Source organism: Labrus mixtus, chromosome 18 (genome assembly GCF_963584025.1).
Source record: "Labrus mixtus chromosome 18, fLabMix1.1, whole genome shotgun sequence".
NCBI classification, from domain to species: domain Eukaryota; kingdom Metazoa; phylum Chordata; class Actinopteri; order Labriformes; family Labridae; genus Labrus; species Labrus mixtus.
In genome coordinates, this window is record NC_083629.1 from 3930804 (window position 1) to 3950185 (window position 19382).

Sequence of the window (19382 nt, forward strand, 5' to 3'; positions counted from 1 at the left end):
ATATTTCAGGTAAATGACAAAAATGTATGATAAAATGCAATAGCAATAGCTCCAGTAGGTTTGTTAGCCAGCGGCCCCCACATAGGCTATAATGGTTGCAATGGAATTGTTTATCAATCAAAGTAGATCCAGCCATTTTTTTGTGGGCAAACACAAGCCAGTAAGTTAAGATTTTTGGTGCTTGCAGGGCTGACTGTAAATAACTTCAATGAGATTCAATGTTAACAACATTAACATCAACATAACAGCCTCTGCACTACATCACTTTATTCTGTCCATTTTATATCAGTATTCATACAGTTCTGGTTACTTTATTCCTGTTGTTTCTTATCCATCATTGCACTACGGTCACTTTATTTATTTCAGTATTTATCTTTATATTGTATATATTAGTTCTGTTGTTCCACTATCCGCCATGCACCTTATAACTTATCATTTAGTATTTGCCTACTTGCACATAGCTCTGTATATATATATTTATTTGTCGTTTACCGCACATAGTTCTGTTTACATCTGTTAGTCCGATCACTGTCAACTTATATCTACTCTTTTTATATTTTGTATTTTAAGTTAAGTTTAAGTTTTAAGTTCTATTTAAATTGACACTTTATATTTTAGGTTTAAAATGTTTCGTCTACCTGCACTGTTGTTAATTTACTGCTCTGTGTGCCTTTGAATTGCCCCCTGGGGACAAATAAAGTTTTTTGAATTGAATTGAATTGAATTGAATGTTAAGTGTGAATTATCAGACCAGAATGACATCTTGTTGTTGGCTGGTCCACTCTTCCAAAGAGACGTGATAAACACATGTATCTCTTTCTCTATAAATCCCTTATTGGACATACACCATCGTAACATGTCTTCTGAATTGGTCCACTGGACCCTCTACCAAACTCACTCTACTGACCGTCTATTGCTTCAAGTCCGGGGGGGTTTTCTCTGAGCCTGGAAAATCTGCATTTTCGCTCCAAAAACGTGGACTAATCTGGATGGACACTCTTGTTTCTCTCAGACTAAATTAAGAGAATGATCTCAAACCACTTTATCACAGTGTGTGATGTTTTGACTGAGTCATCCTGTCTTTGTTGTTTTATTCGAGCTCTGTTTTTGTATCTGCACGTCATTGTAAATAAGGGAAACCTCAACGACTTTTGAGGCTGAGACAAAGGTTTGATATGATATTAATACAAATTTGGATGCAGGACTTTGGTAATTTAATTCAATGATGTATCTTCGATTTGTTTCTTCTGCAAATGCTTCAAACATAGAGCTGGAGAAGATGACAAATTGATGAAAACAATGTCAGTTACTGTTTGTGAGGTATCTGCCAATCAGTGCAGCTTGTCACATCTTCGCTGTTCACTTTTTGTTTTGATAGGAAAACAAGATATTGATCAAAATGTCTGAATAATTTAAGAGATATTGGTTGTTTATTCTGGTATCAGAATGAAAAAGTATCAGGGTAAAATGAATTTAATGTTGTGAACTCGGTAGTGAGGCTGTTTATTACCATTAAAGTATCTCTCTGTCATATTCCCTGTGTTTGTCACTGATGTGGCGTCATAGTGTAAAACTGACTCAATGTGAGGAAGAAAGAAATACGTCATGAGAGTGAAACCAGTTACTAGTAATGTCACTCCAGCGCATGTTATGAACATGGCCTGATATGGAAACCACAGCCGTTTCCTTCATAGCAATATGAAGAGACAATTAGTTTCCGTTGTCACTGCACCAATGTTTCTCACAAAAGACTATTAAGTTACTACTTTCTGAGGAGTGACGGGGACTTCCATGCTGACATTATTGGTATCTGACCCATTCATCTGCCTCAGCACTTTGAAGAAGAAAGTCTTTCACTTTAAGCTTTCTTTTTGGTTTCAGCCCATTCATGAAATCTGAGTTTGCTGCCCTGAGGCAGGAGACCTAACGACCAGGAAACATAAGAAACATCATCATCTCTGTGCAAAATGCCTTAAAACAATGTCAAAGTAGTGGGACTAAATTCAACATGTCAAATATAGAGTCAGTAGGTTTTTTTCTAAAAGATAAAACCAAAGTAATGCCGCTCCATCATCAATATGGGCCTCCATCCATGTGAGGTGGTGACTGTGTCTTCTGCCTGGATTTTGATGTTTTGTTTTGGTTAACAAGGGATATATCTATAGGTAGGGAGTGGGTGTGTTTACCCCAGCCAATGACAGCAGGCCGGTGAGTTTAGGAGTGGATTTAAATTAGCGATTTGCATTCAACATTCGAACCAGTGAATGTGACAGTCGCGGCAAAAAGGAGAAAATGTAATCCTAGTGAGGCGTAACATCAAGCGGATAAAGCTCGTTCCAAAATGAGGGTGAACCTTGGGTTGGCTTTTACCCGTGGAGTCGACTCTGAGTTGTTCTGCTCTCCGTTGGACAGCAAGAGCCAGACACCGGAGGTTAGCTCGTGCTAGCGTGCAGTGTAGGCACAAGCAGTAAATGTAAACACAAGTTGTCTTTACGAGCTATGAGGAATACTTCTACTGACTCTACCTTCAAAGAATATGAAATCCAACTAATTAACTGTAAACTTCATGAAAAACAAGAATAGCTTTAGCGCATGGGGTGAGTGAAATGTGCCTCGTTGTTTGAGTAGAAAAATACACAACATTTTAGTTGGAAATAAAAAAGGGCAATTCTGAGTCATTCTGTTTCAAATAAAAAAGAAAAATCTTTTCATGATCACATCCACCACAATCGAATTTTAAAATCCAATCTTTGTCAAATTCTTTACAGATGCTCGTTCGTTTTCATGGCAACAGACAATTGCCAAAAGGAAAAACACAAGAAAACATGTACTTGAGGGAACTCAGTGACCTCATGTACAAAGATGTCAGAACAGGTTTATGTTGAAACAGATAAAAAGGAGACAACCTTCATAAGGAGTTGTGTGGCTGTACAAAGGGGAATAACAATCCTCATTCAGTCGCAATTATCATATTCAATCTTTTTTATGCTTCCATTGTTGACTTGACATTTCTTTTAAAGACAGGATATGCTATTGTAGAACTATAAATTCAAACAATAAGCCAGGGAATCAGCTTAGAGCATAGCTTGTATATGCCAAATGGACAAAGCCTCTTAATTTTCAAAAATGAAGCCAATACAGAAATTCCTTTAATCTGCATTCTTGCACTAACCAGCAGGAGGCTCCACTGAAATATAATTACCCTACTTCTCCTCTGGGAAAATGTTGTTATTGTACATTATTTAGGGTCTCATTCAAGTTCTTCAAAACAGCATGATGTTCTTTCTTTTCTTTTCTTTTTTAAATATGGCCCAATTTGGAGTACAAAAGATGGTATTATTAATGTAGGCTTTAGGTTGAGATATTTGATATTTGCAAGTCGCTATCAAGCTAAAAAGTGGCTGCCCACTATTTTGGCGGCTCTGGTTCTGGAAGCTCCCATTCGAATTCCTCAATTGTTATTTCAGAAAATCCTTATATCAAGATTTTAAAACCTGGAACCAAGCAAACTGGATACCTGAATACTCAACGAAAAAAACCAAGAAAAAAAGCAAATACACAAAAAATGATAGGAATATGAATTAAGAGAGGTCAGAATCACGTGCATCCTGTTGCTGTTATGCTGTCGGTTGGAGTTGTGTTTTACGACACGGTCAATGCCTCTTTTTCCCCCCTATATTGGGAAAAAATATTTTGACAAACACCAGATTGTTTTTGAACGACCAAAATAAGGACTGCTGTTGGAGCACGAATATATATTTAAATAATCTGAGATAAGGTGAATCTGATTAAATTTGCACAAGTCACTTTTTATGTTCAATCACAACCCACAGGGTCTAAACGCCCTTTACAAGGAGGCCAGGGGCAAAATATAACTAATCAGTTATTGTACATGGGTCAAAAAGAGTCACCTTTATCCACAAGCTCCATTACGTAATACATATCTTCACCCAGTTTACTATGTCTTCTAATTCCTGGGTAAAATTGTCCAATTTTTCTGTGAAAATTCAGTCACTGCTCCAAAGATTGTATCATTGCATATCCAGCAATCTGTTTTCATGAATGTAACTTTGCTCACTTTGCCGACTCTGCAGCCTGATCATTTTGACTTTGTCCACATTGTTTTTTAGTCACTGACCACTTCTGTCTGGCTCCCACATAAACCTTTTGTTCAGCTTTATGCTTGCATTTGTGTTTTGTCTCTTTGACATTTGTAGAAAACAGCTTTCACTTGCCATTGTCATGTTGTTATTTATTGAATAGATTAATGCCATGAATGAGTGTGACAAAAAAGTGAAGATTGATTGGTTAACATTTAGATATTAATCCAACGAGGGTCCGAGTCATTTTCAACTATAGTGCGTATACTCAGTTCATTTAAAATCTAGTGGTATTTATGTGATATTGAATGACACTGCTTTGAAAAGGTTACGAATAAGTGCACGGCTCCTTTAAGAGGACCCGGAAGTGCTTGTTGACCCGGTGGTACAAACACACACCTCTCAATGTGACTTACCCTGGCTATCGTTGTTATGCTCTAACACGGTTTATTGATTGTAGTTTAAAGTCTACAAAATGTTTCTCACCACCGCCAATCGTAAGTATTTTAATGAGTGTGTTTACTTCTAGTAGAGCTCATTTTGTCCACGCTGGGTATTTACGTGATACTCTTATTAATGTATATTTCGTGGTTAGCTGCTAGCCTGCTAACGTTAGCCTGTTTACTTAATTCTGTAGTTCTCTAGTTTACTTTGTACTGCTCTAAATCTCCTTCATTAAAAGATCAAAGTGTTATGAGTCACTAGGTATTTACGTGATACTCTTATTAGTTATTAATGATTATAATACATATTCTTTGCTCTGTGTCTTTCTCAGTGGCCAAGGCTAAATCAAAGTAAGTGAACAGAGTTGAACAGATGTGTATGACTTGTGTGATTGATGGTGTTTTGAAGAGTCACTCACTGATGTTTCCTCTTCTCAGGACCATCCTGGTTCAGATGGTGAGCGCTGCAGGGACAGGCTTCTTCTTCAACACCAAGAGGAACCGGCTCAGAGAAAAACTGGTGCTGCGGAAACATGATCCATTTGGTGAGACATGGTTCATGCTCTGCAGATGGAAACATGTACACGAACACCAGCTTGTTGTTAATGTTGTTAACAAGCCACCAGGGTTTGAACCTTGAATTCCAGCGTATTAGAATCAAGCATACAACTTGTTAAAAGCAGTAAATATGCAAAACAGCATCCAAAGCACAAGTGGTTGAATATTCTGTATTCTTCTATTGAATGTAAAGGGAAAGTCCTGACCTCATTTAGTGAAACTTTTAAAGCAGAAAGGTCATCCACGACCCAAATTGGAGCTTATGAACCTGGGACGACCTGGAAAATCCTGGAAACACCATTGACTCACTGTGCATTTGTCTGTAAGAATCAGAAGATAACATATTACATGTAGATTTTATTTTGTCTTCATTTTCTAACCTGGTAATCGTCCCTAATCGCAGAGTAAGCAGTTTTTGAAAATGTAGTCATTGAAGGTAATTTGTCAAGTAGAAAGTATTTTGTGTCTTTTTGGGGGCATTATTCTTTTTTCTACATGAAATATTGGCAAGCACCAACATTTGGATTTGCTACCATAAGTAATGTAATACCTTGTCATGTGCATATACATGTCTCAAAAAAGTTTTCATTCGGCCCAAAGTTAGATGTGCTCTTTGTCGTCTTGTGAAGACCTAATGTTAAGCCTAAAAGTAGGTGATCTTAAAAATAACTATCAGAAAACGTCCCACAGGCTTAGACCTAGCTTCTTTCCTGTTAGCAGGAGGCAGATTTAGTCCAGATCATTTCTAATCACAAATAATTTGGACAGGAAAAGAGTAGAGTACAGCTTCAGTGATGAGATAAATATGAAATGATGAAATAATTGCAACTTTAAAGATGTGTTGCAAGTTGCACATCAGTTTTTGTAGCAAGAAAAGTAATTAGAGCAATCTTAATGATGTAAGAAGTCAAACCTGAAGATCATGCTTCTGGTGCGGCCAGGTTAAAGTATCTAAACTGGCAATGCAAAGGTGGTTTAGAGTTTATATCTGTTAGATAATGTATTGTAATGTCTGACAGTCCAGTGATTATTATCAAAGTGTCATCAGAATTTGTCTGTGTGGTTTAGAAGTAAGACAAGTGTTCAACTCCAGTAAGTTGCTCAAACTTAAAATGTAAAACGTTTTGATTCACCTTTAAATTACAAATTAAACGATGTTCTCTTTTTTTGTTTTCTGTCTTTGCAGTGAACAAGCACGTCCTGTTTTTTGAGAAGAGGAAAATCAAATCTATTTAATAATGCACCCAAGTACACGGACAATGTAAACCTGCTCGGTTCAAATAGACTGTTTTCTTTTTTTTTTTTATACCGTCATGGATTATTCTAAAGTGTGTCGTCAGTCTGGACTGACACGTTTTCTGAGGATTTTCTTCCTGGATGTGTCCAAAGGCTCCTACTCTCGGTACTTCACGACTTCAGCATGAAGCAGACCTGGCGCGATCTTCAACAAAGTCTTCATCACCACCGGCTTTAAATAAGACACAACTTCTGTTGTCATAAGAGAAGCTGTTTATTTAGGACACCACAGCAGTCTTGATCTAAAGATGTTAAGTTATGAAGTAACTGAAGGTGCAGTGAAATGTTGTTCTTGTTTCCTGTAATTAAACCATTCGAGGAATATGATCTGAGTACAGTATGATTATTAAATAATGAAGTCAATTATGTGTTGAAACAAGCAAAGTCAAAAAAACAAGGTCAAAAAAAGAATAACTGTCAAATGACAAAGGCACCATTTATGTTACAATATGTCAAATTATATTATGTTGATCATCATGTGGTTCATTCTAAGTCTTCTCCAAAGAATCTTGTTATTTCATTTCAATTAGACTTAGCTCAACAAGACCTCCTGAAAGTCTTGACAAGGGGCCTGAAGAAGCTCCCTCTGCAGACCTCTATGTAGAGATACTGTTCCTTAGTGGTTTAAATGTCAAACAGTCATTGTAATGGGGATGTGAAGTTGCAGTTTTTTACAACACCAACAAAAAATACAAGTAGAATTTATTCAAAGTTCTTGAACAGGAACTTCAATCTCAGAATAAGACCCATTTGTGGGAAAAAAAAGAAGAGGAAGAGGATTCTGTAATCATGCCCTGCAGTCTCACGCCCCCTCGCATTCTTGACATGATGACAGTGAATATGTCGCACTACTGCAAGTCTTCAACTTCAGCCTGACACTGGGGTCTACTCAATGATTCTTACAACAGTTCAGCCGGTAGGTCCTTCCTGAGCGGGTAGGACGCCTGCGTGCCGACCGCCTGCACGCTCACTCCTGCCACCTGATTGGCTCTGCGTGCCATCTCCTCCAGAGGCATTGTGGGATAATGAGCCATGTAAAAGGCCAGCGCTCCAGTAAAGCTGTCTCCTGCACCCTGTGAGCAAGAAAAAAATCAAATAAATTACAACAGCGCTTTATTAAATTTCACCCAATCAGTTCCTCTGCGTGTGATCACACTCGGCAGGATCGTAAAAACCTCGGTGAGCTGCAATTTGAGTGTAAGGGGAAAGCGACACATTCAACTTTAAAACTACATAGGTTTAAAAAGATGGGTATAAAAAGGATGAGGATTTTGTTCTTAAAGTGTCAACAGTAGGGGGTGCTGTGGTATTTGCCAGCTGTTTATTAAGTCTTGCCCTGCTTCCTGAAGTTGAACTACTTAGTAATGAGTGATTGAATTATTACTGTGTGTCAGAGTAACATCTGTATTACGGGTGTTAATCACAGTCATGAGGCCAGCACAGTTCAGTGCGTTCATTGTCATTGCGAGAGACTGTTACATTGCAAATATGTCCAGAAAATATTTTCCTCTCAGACATTAAGACAGACCAGAGAGCATGAACTAATCTGTTGACTGTCAGGTGTATAAAAAGTTACCATCAGATTCTTATTTAAATACTGTCGTCTATTGTTTAAATGACACTCAAACACACTGAAGGTTTTCTTTCATGTTTATGTGTCTGATCACATGATGTGCAAATCTCTACAAGTTGATTCTGAAAAGCTTACAGCTAATTATACTGTAACTGTATAATCCACTTTATTGTTGAAGACATTATTCATTATTTAAGTTTGATGTATTTGTTTCTTTTCAATCAAAAAGCAAAGAAACAAACGTAATAAAAACACTTTATCAGCTGAGAAGCACACGGCCGCTCTGATCACACATCAGCGGCTTCACCAGAACTGCCAGCAGCTCTGCTTTTTGGCTATCTGTGAACAGATAAATCAGAGATTCTCCCTCCTCATCTATTGATAGAGATGGAATGTGGCGTCCACGCCCTGGAGGGGTTTTTGTGCATGGAACAGGACGCGGTGGAAAGGAGGGGGCGGTGGGGGGTGTGTGGGTGGTTGGGGATTGCTGATGGGAAAAGGCACAATGGTATGTGGCGACACGCTCATGTTTAACCACAAATGCCCCCCCCCCCCCACCCCACCCCACCCCACCGACACTGGTTCTCACAAGCCCGCTCCATTACTCATCACTGTGGCTCTCGAAAGAGTTCAATGCACTCTGAACACCTCCATAAACCCCTCCCTCACCCCCCCAAACCCTAAAGTAACTCTTTTGTTTGAGGAAAGGTTGTCGGCTGTGACGGGATGATTCAGCGACATGGGGCATGCAACAAAAACCCTAAGAGTGACCTCAACAGGGCAAAGCAGGCCATTCCCCTTGACTGACAGGAGGGGGGGGAAAGGAGGGTCAAAGAGGGTCTGTGGTAGACGGGGCGGCTGAAGGGCAGGGTCCAGACAACATAGAATTTGTCAGCATTTCTTGATAAAGCAGATGTTAGATACAGGCTAAGTAGGAAGACAGAAAAGGGGCCGTGATTTGACTTCTGACATCACATAAAGCCATTATTGCATCAGACATCCTTCCAGTGCATGCCACTGGTGTGACTCCTGGCCCGGACTGCAGGGGATGCTGGAAAGAGTGAGATCAGAGCCGAAACATTTCACAGGCCCGCTGGATTTCCATGTTTGAAGCCATGCTGTGTTTATGTCTCCTGTCTGGTAGCTGGGCCGGGCAACATTTGGAAATAAGTGTTTGGTGAAGCAGCCTCACTGGTTTGGCTCTGGCCTCGCTCCCAGCTCACAGGTTGCGGGTTGAAACGATGACACGACTCTTCAGTGGGGGTGTTGATGGGAACTGATGTGAGTGACCAACCATAAAGCACACAACCATAAAGAGGCTAGGTCCAATTATCGGATTAGTTAATAAGAAATTTAAAAAAACCTCCGCCTGTTTGGAAATCAATCCTTCTTTTTGCACATGCTTTTATTTAATGATTGTTTTTGGATCACCTGTGAACTAATCTTTGACCAATCCCTGTCAGCACAAGCATTACGTCTCGCCACACTACAACAGGGTGTGGCTGAAACAGGTTTCTGAACACTTAGTAATAACGACTAAAGCTGCTAAAAATCAACTGTCAATCATCTCTGAGAAGCAGAATGCTCAGACCTGTATTCTTTTCTTTTCAGAGTAAAAGTCTGAAGAGAATACCAGGATGTTAAAATAAATGAAATAACGAGAAGATGATCAGCTGTTAAGGAAATCACATTTTCCTGTCTTATTCTAGCTTACACTTCAAAGTCAATACAACTGACAATTTGATGGAGAAGTGGAAACGCAGCAGAATACTTCAGTTGAAATGAAATGCCCTTTAGTTGCAATACAGAAATATTAGTGATGAAAACTCTCTGAAAAATGTCAATATCTCTCCGTATCTCTTGGACATTTTGTCGTCTTTCAGAGAATTGCTTAAAATTCTGTCATTTCTAAAAAATCTTAAAAATGTATTTTTTCTCAAGGTTCATAGACTCTTAATGAATAATCCCTGCATAAATATAAAAACATACATATATATTTGTACTTTTATGGATCTAAAAAAAAAAAATATCAAGAAGACAAGATAAAAAAAATCTACTTCCTGAATCTTGACTTGTCAAAAAATCTGGTGTGCCAAGTAGTCGAGTGGTTCTGTCATGACCCCGTGTACAGAGGCTTTAGTCCTCATTGCAGCGTCCGGGGGTTCAAACCTGACCTCGGCCCTTTGCTGCAGGTCGTCCCTCTCTGCCTCCTCCCAACGTTTACTGTAATAATAATAATCCCCACCCCCCAGTTTGTGTCTCGACTAACTCCTGAGGGAGTCATCTGGCTCTGTAGCCGATACATTTTGGATCATTTTGATTGTTGTTTCCTGTAAGCAAATCCACGTCTATTGAAGTTGTGACAAAACAGGACCCTGTACTTATGATCTCTACTTTTCCACTACTTGGCTGTCCAACCTTCCTCTGGTCTTACTAACAACATCTCACTCTCTGAGACTGGCATGTGACGCTACTCGATCCAGTCAATGAAGCTCAACGAGGCTGACAAGCGCTTCCCCCTTCAGCCGCGCCACCGCCGCCCTCGACACAGTTTGGTGAAGGTTAAATCTGGAGGCCTGTCAATCAAACGACACAAGCGCTCGCCGTGGATGAGCCTTGATGCTCTTACTGGTTCTGCTCTGTACGCCGCGTCTTGACCTCCGTGCTGCTCCTCTGCCTGCTCTCCTCTGGTACTCACACTGGAGTTAGAAATTAGGATGGCAGATGAGTCGGCAAGAAGCTTTCCAGATTAACAAAGTGTGTTTTAAGGAAGTCCTCACCAGAGAGTCAGGGAACTTGGTTGTTCTGTGTGACTTCCTGCGATCAAACCTAGAGCCACTGAAAGCTTTCTATTTGCTTCTGTATTTGGCTTTCACTGACAACACTCCAGGGAGTTGACCTTTCTCTAGTGCGTCTGACAGCAGCATGAGTGCTGTGTGTTTAGAATAAATGGAAGTAAAAATTGAATAAGTTATTGCATGCAAGCAATAACCGCCATGGCTGTATAGACAACAACAAAAGAAGGCATACAGAAAATGAGAAGTCCATCAAGAGAAGAAATCCAGGGACAAAGAGAGTAGAAGCGCCCACACGCTTTGATTGACAGGTGATCTTTGTAAAGTGCAGTGCAGACACACCACAGCAGCAACGAGCACCAGACACAAAAAAACACCTAAAAAAACTGTAGGAAAATGCAGAAACTCAGAAAGAGCAAGAGTCTGCCTTCCCCCGGACTTGTGACTGTATCTCTCCCTCAGAGGGCCTCCTGCGATCTTGCCTCCCCGTCCTGATATGACAGATGGAGCGATGTGCCGTTAACTCCTGAAGCCTACAGCCTTTGTCAATGAAAGGCACCCTGGGGAGAGCAAAGACCAACAACTAAAGGGGCAGCGATGACTCACAGCGGCTTCCATGTCCGGAAGCTCCCAGAAAGATTCGTTAAAAAAAACAAAAAAAAAAAACAGCCGGGGCGAACTGCTCGGCTGAAGCGACGAGGGAGGAGGATTCAGAGATTTAAAAAAAAAAAAAAATCACACTTAATTGGAGCAATTATGGCTCTCACATCTTTGATCCATCCGCAGCGCTTTTGTCTTAGTCCTCTTTCACCCTTTTTGTATAAAACACGGACATGCCTGCACTGGCACAGGAACCGGCCGAACATCTGGGTTGCTACACAGCTGCAGCAGCAATGTGCACTCCATTAAAACATGGTGATGTGGCACTTTCTTTTTTTTTTTTCTTTCTTGTTGTGTCATGCTGGCTCACAGTTTGCAGAGTGCAGGAATGCAACACTCAGGAGGTATCCCCTATCCTTTGGCTTCCAGGAAGGAATCATACAATTGTTACTTCAGTCGAAGGAGAAGACTGGGAATAATTGAAACGGTCCAGACCCACCGAGCAGCTGTAATGTCTGGTTTTTAGACAGCACTGTCTACCCTCTTGCTCCTACACAGTGGACCTCCCGGAGAAGTGGAAACTGAGGCCACCCAAGTCCTGATGGGGCTGTGTGTGCGCCTCATCTGACTGTCCACACTAAACAGCTAAGGCTCTGATCTACGTGAGGGAAGCCTGTACTCAATTTTAAGACAACTGGATAAAAGAGGGAGGGATGGGGGGGAGACCCACAGTAGATGAGTGGATGTGCTTTGTCATCCAGATTCACCATCCTGACTCAGCCGATAATTGCTCGTGCCGTTTACAAAAATGTGTTATTCAGACAGCTGCAGGAGAAGCCCATGATGAAATAGCAACACTCAGGAAGAAGCTAAGTCATGTAGCCGCTGTGTTGGCGCATCAGTAACCCCCGGCTCATCAATCAAACAGAAAGATTTATTTCCTAGAAGTAGAGAAATGCATCCATATAAAAATGTCAAAGTTGTTTGTTTGAGATCAGTAGAGGGGTTATGCCACCTGCGGCGCCCCGGCAGAACAGTAGCCTAGCTAAAATAGCGAGAAAACCGCAAGTGACTCATCGTGTTGATATCGAAGAATTGCATCCTTAGAATACAGCCTCAGTTCACAGTCCATTACTTGTACAACTAGAGATCCTAGTGCTCCTCACAAGTGTGTCACTGCTGCTAGAGAGTTAAAAACACACGATCTATGATCTGTAATAACACAAAAGTAATCCTAACTAAAGAGGCCGGTGTTACCAGAAGAGACGCAGACGAGTGAATAATGAGCTAGATAACAACCAGGTTTTTTTCCCTCTCTCCAGTAAAAAAAAAAAAAAAAAAAAAGAAAGGGCCTTACTGGAAGAGGGATTATGATGTCCAAAAGAGTTAAACACTCCTGAATTTATGGGCCCATCAAAGAACGGGGGGCGGGGGGTGAGAGTGTGTGTGCAGAGAGAGAGAGAGGGGGCGTAGGGTTGCAGCAGGCGCGACCACAGCTTTCTGCTGACTGATGCAGGCCCAAGAGGTGAGTCATGGGAGAGGAAAAGGGGGGGAGGACAGGGGCTGGCGGGTAAGTTCTCCTTGGGGGCTATTGGGAAGCGGGGAGATTGAAGACGGTGAATAAGGTTGAATAAGATGTTTGTGTCTGCTTTTTTGCAAAATTTTTTGGAGCACGGAGGAAGAGGTCACACTCGGTTTAAGAAAGCGGGACCTTTGTTCCTGAGATGCCAACGTGAGCACGCTGCTGTTTAGTTCAGCTGCAGTCACTGTGGAGTAGAGCCTAAACTGATATATTTATTGTTTGGCCAATAATATTGTGTCTTTTTTTTGCCGAACAAAGATTTAAGATTCAAGTTTTTTTCCTGAACATACACTATGTATTAGAAGTTTGTGCAGACATTTTAATCATCTCTGACTTTCTTCAGTACAAAGTGAGACATGCATGTTGAGTTTCTCTACATGTGGTTACCTCCACAGGTGTATCTAATCACTAATTAAGACTCTTTACCTGCTGATGTAACGATCAGCATGTGAAGAAGCTGCTGCACAAGTGAGTCTCTGATATCAAACATCTTGTAGGCTCTATACTTACTTAAAGTACGTCTTATAAATTATCATCCAGGCGCTAATTTCATAGTGTTCAGAATTACACAATGTCTGACTAGATTCTATGATTTACTTTTTGTTCCCCATTTTTTTTGATCAACCAATCACAGCTTCTGAAAAAACGTATCATACCTAGCAACGGGTTCAACTACACCTCCTCACTAAGATAAAAGTTTCTGTCTCTTCCTCGCTCAGAGTTGCTCTGAGAATGTTCCTAAATCACTCCTAGGCTAAGACTCCTTGTTAGGACTTTTTAAGATAAGTTAGGAGCTCTCTGAGAGGATCCTCAGAATGTTTGTGAATACAGGCCCAGACATTTCCATAGATTTTCTGGGTAGGCTGCATGTGCAAACGTAAATAGCCAAATTTTCACCGTGACGTTAACTGGAATTTTCCCCTTCCAACCCCCTAAAATGTGAAGATTAGGTGAGCCTGAAAATTCACAGCAAGCAGGTGTTAATGATGACATTATGTCATGCAACCAGTGCGATTTTCCTGCACTAATAAAACCTATTTCTGTTCCCCAGTATTTTACTTACACTGATGGCAAAATGCCGCCATGTAGTGTCAGACTTTGCTTCCTCGCCATTTTGTAATTTCAGTAATGTCTTTTTTTTCCCGTCGTGTCTTGCCTCCTGAGAATACAGGCACAGCTTCATGCCGTGAGGGATGTGTGAAATAGAAACTCGAGGAAGATTTCCAACACAGGCTGTCCTGAGATATTCTAGACATTTTCAGGAGTGCATGTGTAAAAACAGCTTTTGTTTCTGATAAGAAGTGGTCTTAAAAACTTTTTTTCCACATAACAAAAAGTGTAGAAAACATTGATTTGGCTGTTAATAACAAGTTACTACAAAATAAGAAGAGAGTGTAGGAGGTGTAGTTGACCCTATTGCTAGGTATGACACAATTTTTCAAGTGCTGTGATTGGTTAATCACAAGAAATGGAGACAATCAAGAATCCAGTGAGACTTTGTATAATTATAAACACTATGAAATGATCATCTCTGTGTGATACTTTAAGTAAGTATAACACCTACAAGATGTTTGATATCAGATGCTCACTTGTGCAGCAGCTTCTTCACATGCTGATCGTTACATCAGCAGGTAAAGAGTCTTAATTAGTGATTAGATACACCTGTGGAGGTAACCACATGTAGAGAAACTCAACATGCATGTCTCACTTTGTACTGAAGAAAGTCAGAGATGGATTGAAATGTCTGCATGAATCATTTTTGTCTGTTGGGCCGACTTTGACTCAAACAGATTATTCCTCATGTCCTGTTTGGAGAACATTTCTACATTTTCTCCTCATCCTGAGAAACTCTTCATCCTGTTAAAAGTCCTCCTCACTGCTCCTCACAGTTTGACACTTTAGAAGCTCTCTTAAGGGCTAAGACACTTTGTGAATAACTTTCATCTTTACAAAGATCTATTCCTAACTTTAAGGGGAAATTCTTAGAAAATGTCTTGATTCTAAGATTTTTAATTTTAGAATGATGTCACTAGGAGCCACTCTTAGTACTTAAGAGGCTTTGTGAATACAGCCCCTGATGACTGCTTCCTCTGTCTCTGTTTCTTTCTCACTTTTAACAACCTCCGATGTGGTTTTCATGTAAAACTATGACTGTGTGTTTGTAAGTGTTTTTTGTTCCAGTTTGTACAACACAGCATGATGAAACAGCATCGGGAAGTCACAGCACAATAAAAGCCCCCTGAGGGAACCCTTCAGTAAAAGAATCCATTACACACAAACAATCACAAGGCTTTAATCGAGAGCTGATCGACACCTCTGTGCACTGACGTCTTTGCTCAGAAGAACACAGGCCCCGCAAACAAACCTCAGAGACAGGAAACGCAAAAAACATTGAGTCGACGCTCCTGTGACGAAATCAAACCACAGAGTCCGGTGTGAAATGAGTCGAGCGACGGTGGCCTCTTACAGAGATTACAACCAGAGAGCGGAAACAGCCGGTGGTCACCACATCCCCAATGATCTTAAAGTGTTCCACTTGAGCAACAGGCAGATCTGCACCTCCACTAGAGCTCAGAGTACCAGGAACTCCTTCACTGATGTCATGTGGGCAGATTAAAAAGTGATGTGTGACTATATGTCGTTATGAAACATGAAAGTGGAATCTGAGGATGTTCTGTTCACAAGTCATCTGTTCCTCTGTTAAAGCTGTGAGGAACCTTTTTTAAAGTATAAAACAGAGAAATATGAGTGGAAAATGTCAAAATAATTAAAGCTGTGGTTGAAGAGCAAAAACAATTTAACAGCTATTAACACTTAAAAAACTTTATTAAAATGATACTCCAAACTTTCTGTTACAAAACACAGAAATGGGAGGGAATCGGCAGAGGCCCCACGATACCAAATGATCACAATACCTGAGTCTCAATGCAACTCGTTCAAATTGAATTGTGTAACCCCTCCCCCAAATAATAAAAAAAGCATATTTGCTAATAATAAAATAAAAATATGGATACTTGGCGGCTATGAATCGATATAATATCACCACGAAAAACATTGTGATAAAAACATCTCTCATAATGACATCTCTCCGCTCTGCAGTCCTGTTCTACATCATCCCTTCACTCTTTTTATGTTTGTTCACACTCTTGACGTCTTCCTCTCACTTTCTTTTTTTTTCTCTTGTCGTGCTATATTACCAAAAGAGTAAAAAAAATAATAATAAGAAATATAATAATAAAATCATCGTAATATTTGTGCCAATGCCTGACTAAATAATATTAAAACTAAGCGTCTTTGAGTATTTAGAAAAGCGTTATATAAGTCTAATTTGTTATTTATTATTATTATGTGTGGAAAATGTAAAAATAGTTAAAGTTGTTGTTAAAAATTCAACAGAATCTTTACAAATGTCACTACCTGCAAGATATTAATATAACAAATAATTATACATCGTTTGTTTTTTCTTTTAAGATTTTTCTTTTGGGGCTTTTTGTGCCTTGAATGGAGAGATAGGACAGTGGATAGAGCTGGAAATCAGAGAGAGAGAGAGAGTGGGGAATGACATGCGGGAAAGGAGCCACAGGCTGGATTTGAACCTGGGCCGCCCGCTTGGAGGACTACAACCTCCATACTGCGCCCCAAAAATAATTATACATCTTATTTTGAAATTAAATATTTTTAAAAAATTGACACACAAACTGAGAATATTGTATTATCAGACCTAAATACAGGCTGCTGATTATCAACAATTATCTGTTTTTCTCTGGTACATACTCCTTTTAATTTAAGTTATAATTGAAGACTTCATGTAACAGTAATGCATCATCATCATCATCATCAAGCCTCTGAGATGTCATGTTTTGCTCCTCTCATGATAGTTTGAACATGTTCAGGTTATTTGATTTCTCACTAAAATAAAAAAAAGAACAAACGTGTCATGTTTACCGTCGTGTCCACTGCTGTGACTGCTGTAGTCGGAACATGTTTCGAGGCAGACTCCTCCGCCTCGAGCACCACGCAGCCTTGAGGTCCCAAAGTGATGACGACCGAGCGGCAGCCTCGCTTCAGAAGCTCCCGACCGGCTCGATGAGCGTCCTCCACGTTCACCACCGAGGAGCCCGTCAGCAGCTCGGCCTGTCAGCAGAGGGACAACGACAGACATGTAGAGCCGTGTGATTAAAACATGGAACATACTCTTTATTTTAACATTCATCTCAGTTAGCAGGATGTGAAAATTGGAGACTTTTGCTTTCAAATGTTTTCCTATAACGTTTAATTTTCTTTTCAAGGCCAGTGAGCTGATTTAATAAGAGGTTAGGAATAAAAATTAAAGATAAGGCCAAACCAGTGCCAGTGTGGGATACTGGTAGGATAAATAAAGAGCTGCATTTTGGAAATTCCCCCTAGAAAAAAAGGAGTGTGTGTAAGATCCAAGAGATCAAAGAACCACCTAATTTTTGGATTTTTTGCACCGGTGGAAACTAAAAAGCTTGATTTTTGTCCCTGTAACAAACACAGATTAGGACATCACAATGATTTAAGATGTCCCTAATTAGAGGCCCATTACAAGTCTTTACACCTAACTGTTTCTTATTAACTGTTGTGGGATGAGTCAGCACTTCATTATGCATCGACAGTGGTCAGACAGACTCATGAAACACATTCAGTATGTTTAAGATTCAGCTGGATCCGTCAGCAGTCATCTTCAAAGAGTAGATCCTCTCACTGAGCCGGCCCCCAAAATGACTAAAGGGTGACAAAGCAGGACTCCACAGCTGATGTTTGACCAACTTCAAGGAAAAATCTCTTTAGAGTAAACAGCAGCCTTCATATAAAGAAGCCACAACATTATTTTTGGGTTTTTAAAGGGGAGTTTACGGGCTTTTATTCAACTACAAAGTTTTTATTGTCCAAACAAAACGATCAGAGTCGAGCTCGTCTCTTTTGTTTGATTGAAGCAAGTTGTCAGGTCAGGAAGTGTTACATTTTAAAATGTGTACCTGGAACAGGAAGCCGGGGGGCTAGGAACAGAAATAAACCGTCCCGTATGATTTAGCGTCTGCTCTTGGGACAAGCACTGAGATGTTTTGTTCATGTATGTTTGAAACGCAGGTGAAAAAACAAACAGCTGACAAATAGTGTCTGATCCCGTTTAAAGAGCTCAGAAGTGACCGCGTGAAGACGCTCTAGAGCTGTTTTAAAAAAAACAAGAACAAGGACAGAAAAGCCGCTATATTCATGAACACTGTTCACATTAAAATGACTGTTTTTATTCCCAACACAGATTATTATTATTATTATTATAAATTATTGAGGTTTTGGAGAACATTCTGGAAAAAAGTTTATCACATAAATATATTTCAAATTAATTCTTACAAGATAACAATGATCCCAAACAGTTTTTAAATATTCTTTAAAAATAAACTCTTTTTACTGTTTCTTCCACATTGTTTATTTACGACTCATTGACATGACTTGCTCCGACCGTCTCGGCCCGCCAACAGACTTCAGCCCCTTCAGACTAAAACAATGGATTTCCTGAATTTTCCCGAGCTTTAAGAATGATTCACTGACTGCTTTAATTCACTTTTTTTCATACTCAAACTAACATACCTGGAGGTGAGTGCTCTTTGAGTGTGCTACAACCAACACTTTGAATCTCATTTCCATTAGTTCAGATCACTCTGTTGGCTGTAACAGGAACATCTGAAACCACTTTCTTTAACTTGTCTTTTCTTTATTAAGACATGCTGTGAATGATGATTGGTTGCTGTATAATATTTTTCATGTTTGTATGAATAAATATATTGTTGCTGCACCTGTTCTGTGGAAGAACTTTCTGTAGTTTCAGACAGCGTTTTTTAAATATCTAGAGTCTGAACTACTTAGGGAACTGTTTTAAAAAGTGAAATCATTGAATCTTACACGGTTTACAAGTATGAACGTGTGTTGCAGTGTCTGTGTCATTATTTTTAAATGTCTATATGTTTATATTTGTTCTGTTTCTATTTTTCATGTCGCTGCAGGGGAGGAGAGCTCGGTCTCAGTGGCTGCTCCCCGTCAAAATAAAGGAAAAAAACAAACAAAAAGCAAAAAAATCATTATTATATAGCTGGCTACATTTTTTTTGTATACTGTTTAAAATGGTTCCCTCACATGCATTTAGTATATTAGTGTACTTTAGTCTGATGTGTCTGTGAGACAGCACTTCAATCAACACCAGGCATGATATGGAATAAAAGAATATAATACTGTCAGGTAGAGCGGTGTGTAAAATGTGTTTTTTTATTAGATAGAGTAAAGCATGTCTGTATTTCAGAGAATGAAACAACTACCATTTGATTAGAATATTTTCTTAATTGGTGTCAGGAAATTAAAAACTTTGAAATGAGAGCGTGAAAAATAAAATCTTTATAGAAAAGAAAGAAGGATAAA

At 39.7% G+C, this 19382-nt stretch overlaps 2 protein-coding genes across 3 annotated transcripts in view; one reads left to right on the top strand and one right to left on the bottom strand.

The window, feature by feature from the left end:
- Positions 1 to 4468: 4468 nt before the first annotated feature.
- Positions 4469 to 6724, top strand: mrpl33 (mitochondrial ribosomal protein L33). The gene is made up of 4 exons (XM_061062694.1): positions 4469 to 4597; positions 4876 to 4894; positions 4982 to 5088; positions 6288 to 6724. The coding sequence occupies exons 1-4, from the start codon at positions 4576 to 4578 to the stop codon at positions 6335 to 6337; spliced, it is 198 nt and encodes a 65-aa protein (XP_060918677.1). The 5' UTR covers positions 4469 to 4575; the 3' UTR covers positions 6338 to 6724.
- Positions 6725 to 6776: 52 nt separating this feature from the next.
- Positions 6777 to 19382, bottom strand: part of rbks (ribokinase) — a 39759-nt gene continuing 27153 nt past the window's right edge. For both annotated transcript variants that reach the window (XM_061062691.1, XM_061062692.1), the window contains exons 8-9: positions 16893 to 17081; positions 6777 to 7470 (exon numbers count right to left, since the gene is read on the bottom strand). In XM_061062691.1, the coding sequence (XP_060918674.1) occupies positions 7297 to 7470; positions 16893 to 17081 (363 nt within the window). In that variant the 3' untranslated portion in view covers positions 6777 to 7296. The remainder of the gene's footprint in view (positions 7471 to 16892; positions 17082 to 19382) is intronic.

Coding starts and splice junctions, on each gene's coding strand:
- mrpl33 (XM_061062694.1), top strand. CDS start 4,576: ATGTTTCTCACCACCGCCAATC. Junction 5,089..6,287: donor GCGGAAACATGATCCATTTG/GTGAGACATGGT, acceptor CTGTCTTTGCAG/TGAACAAGCACGTCCTGTTT.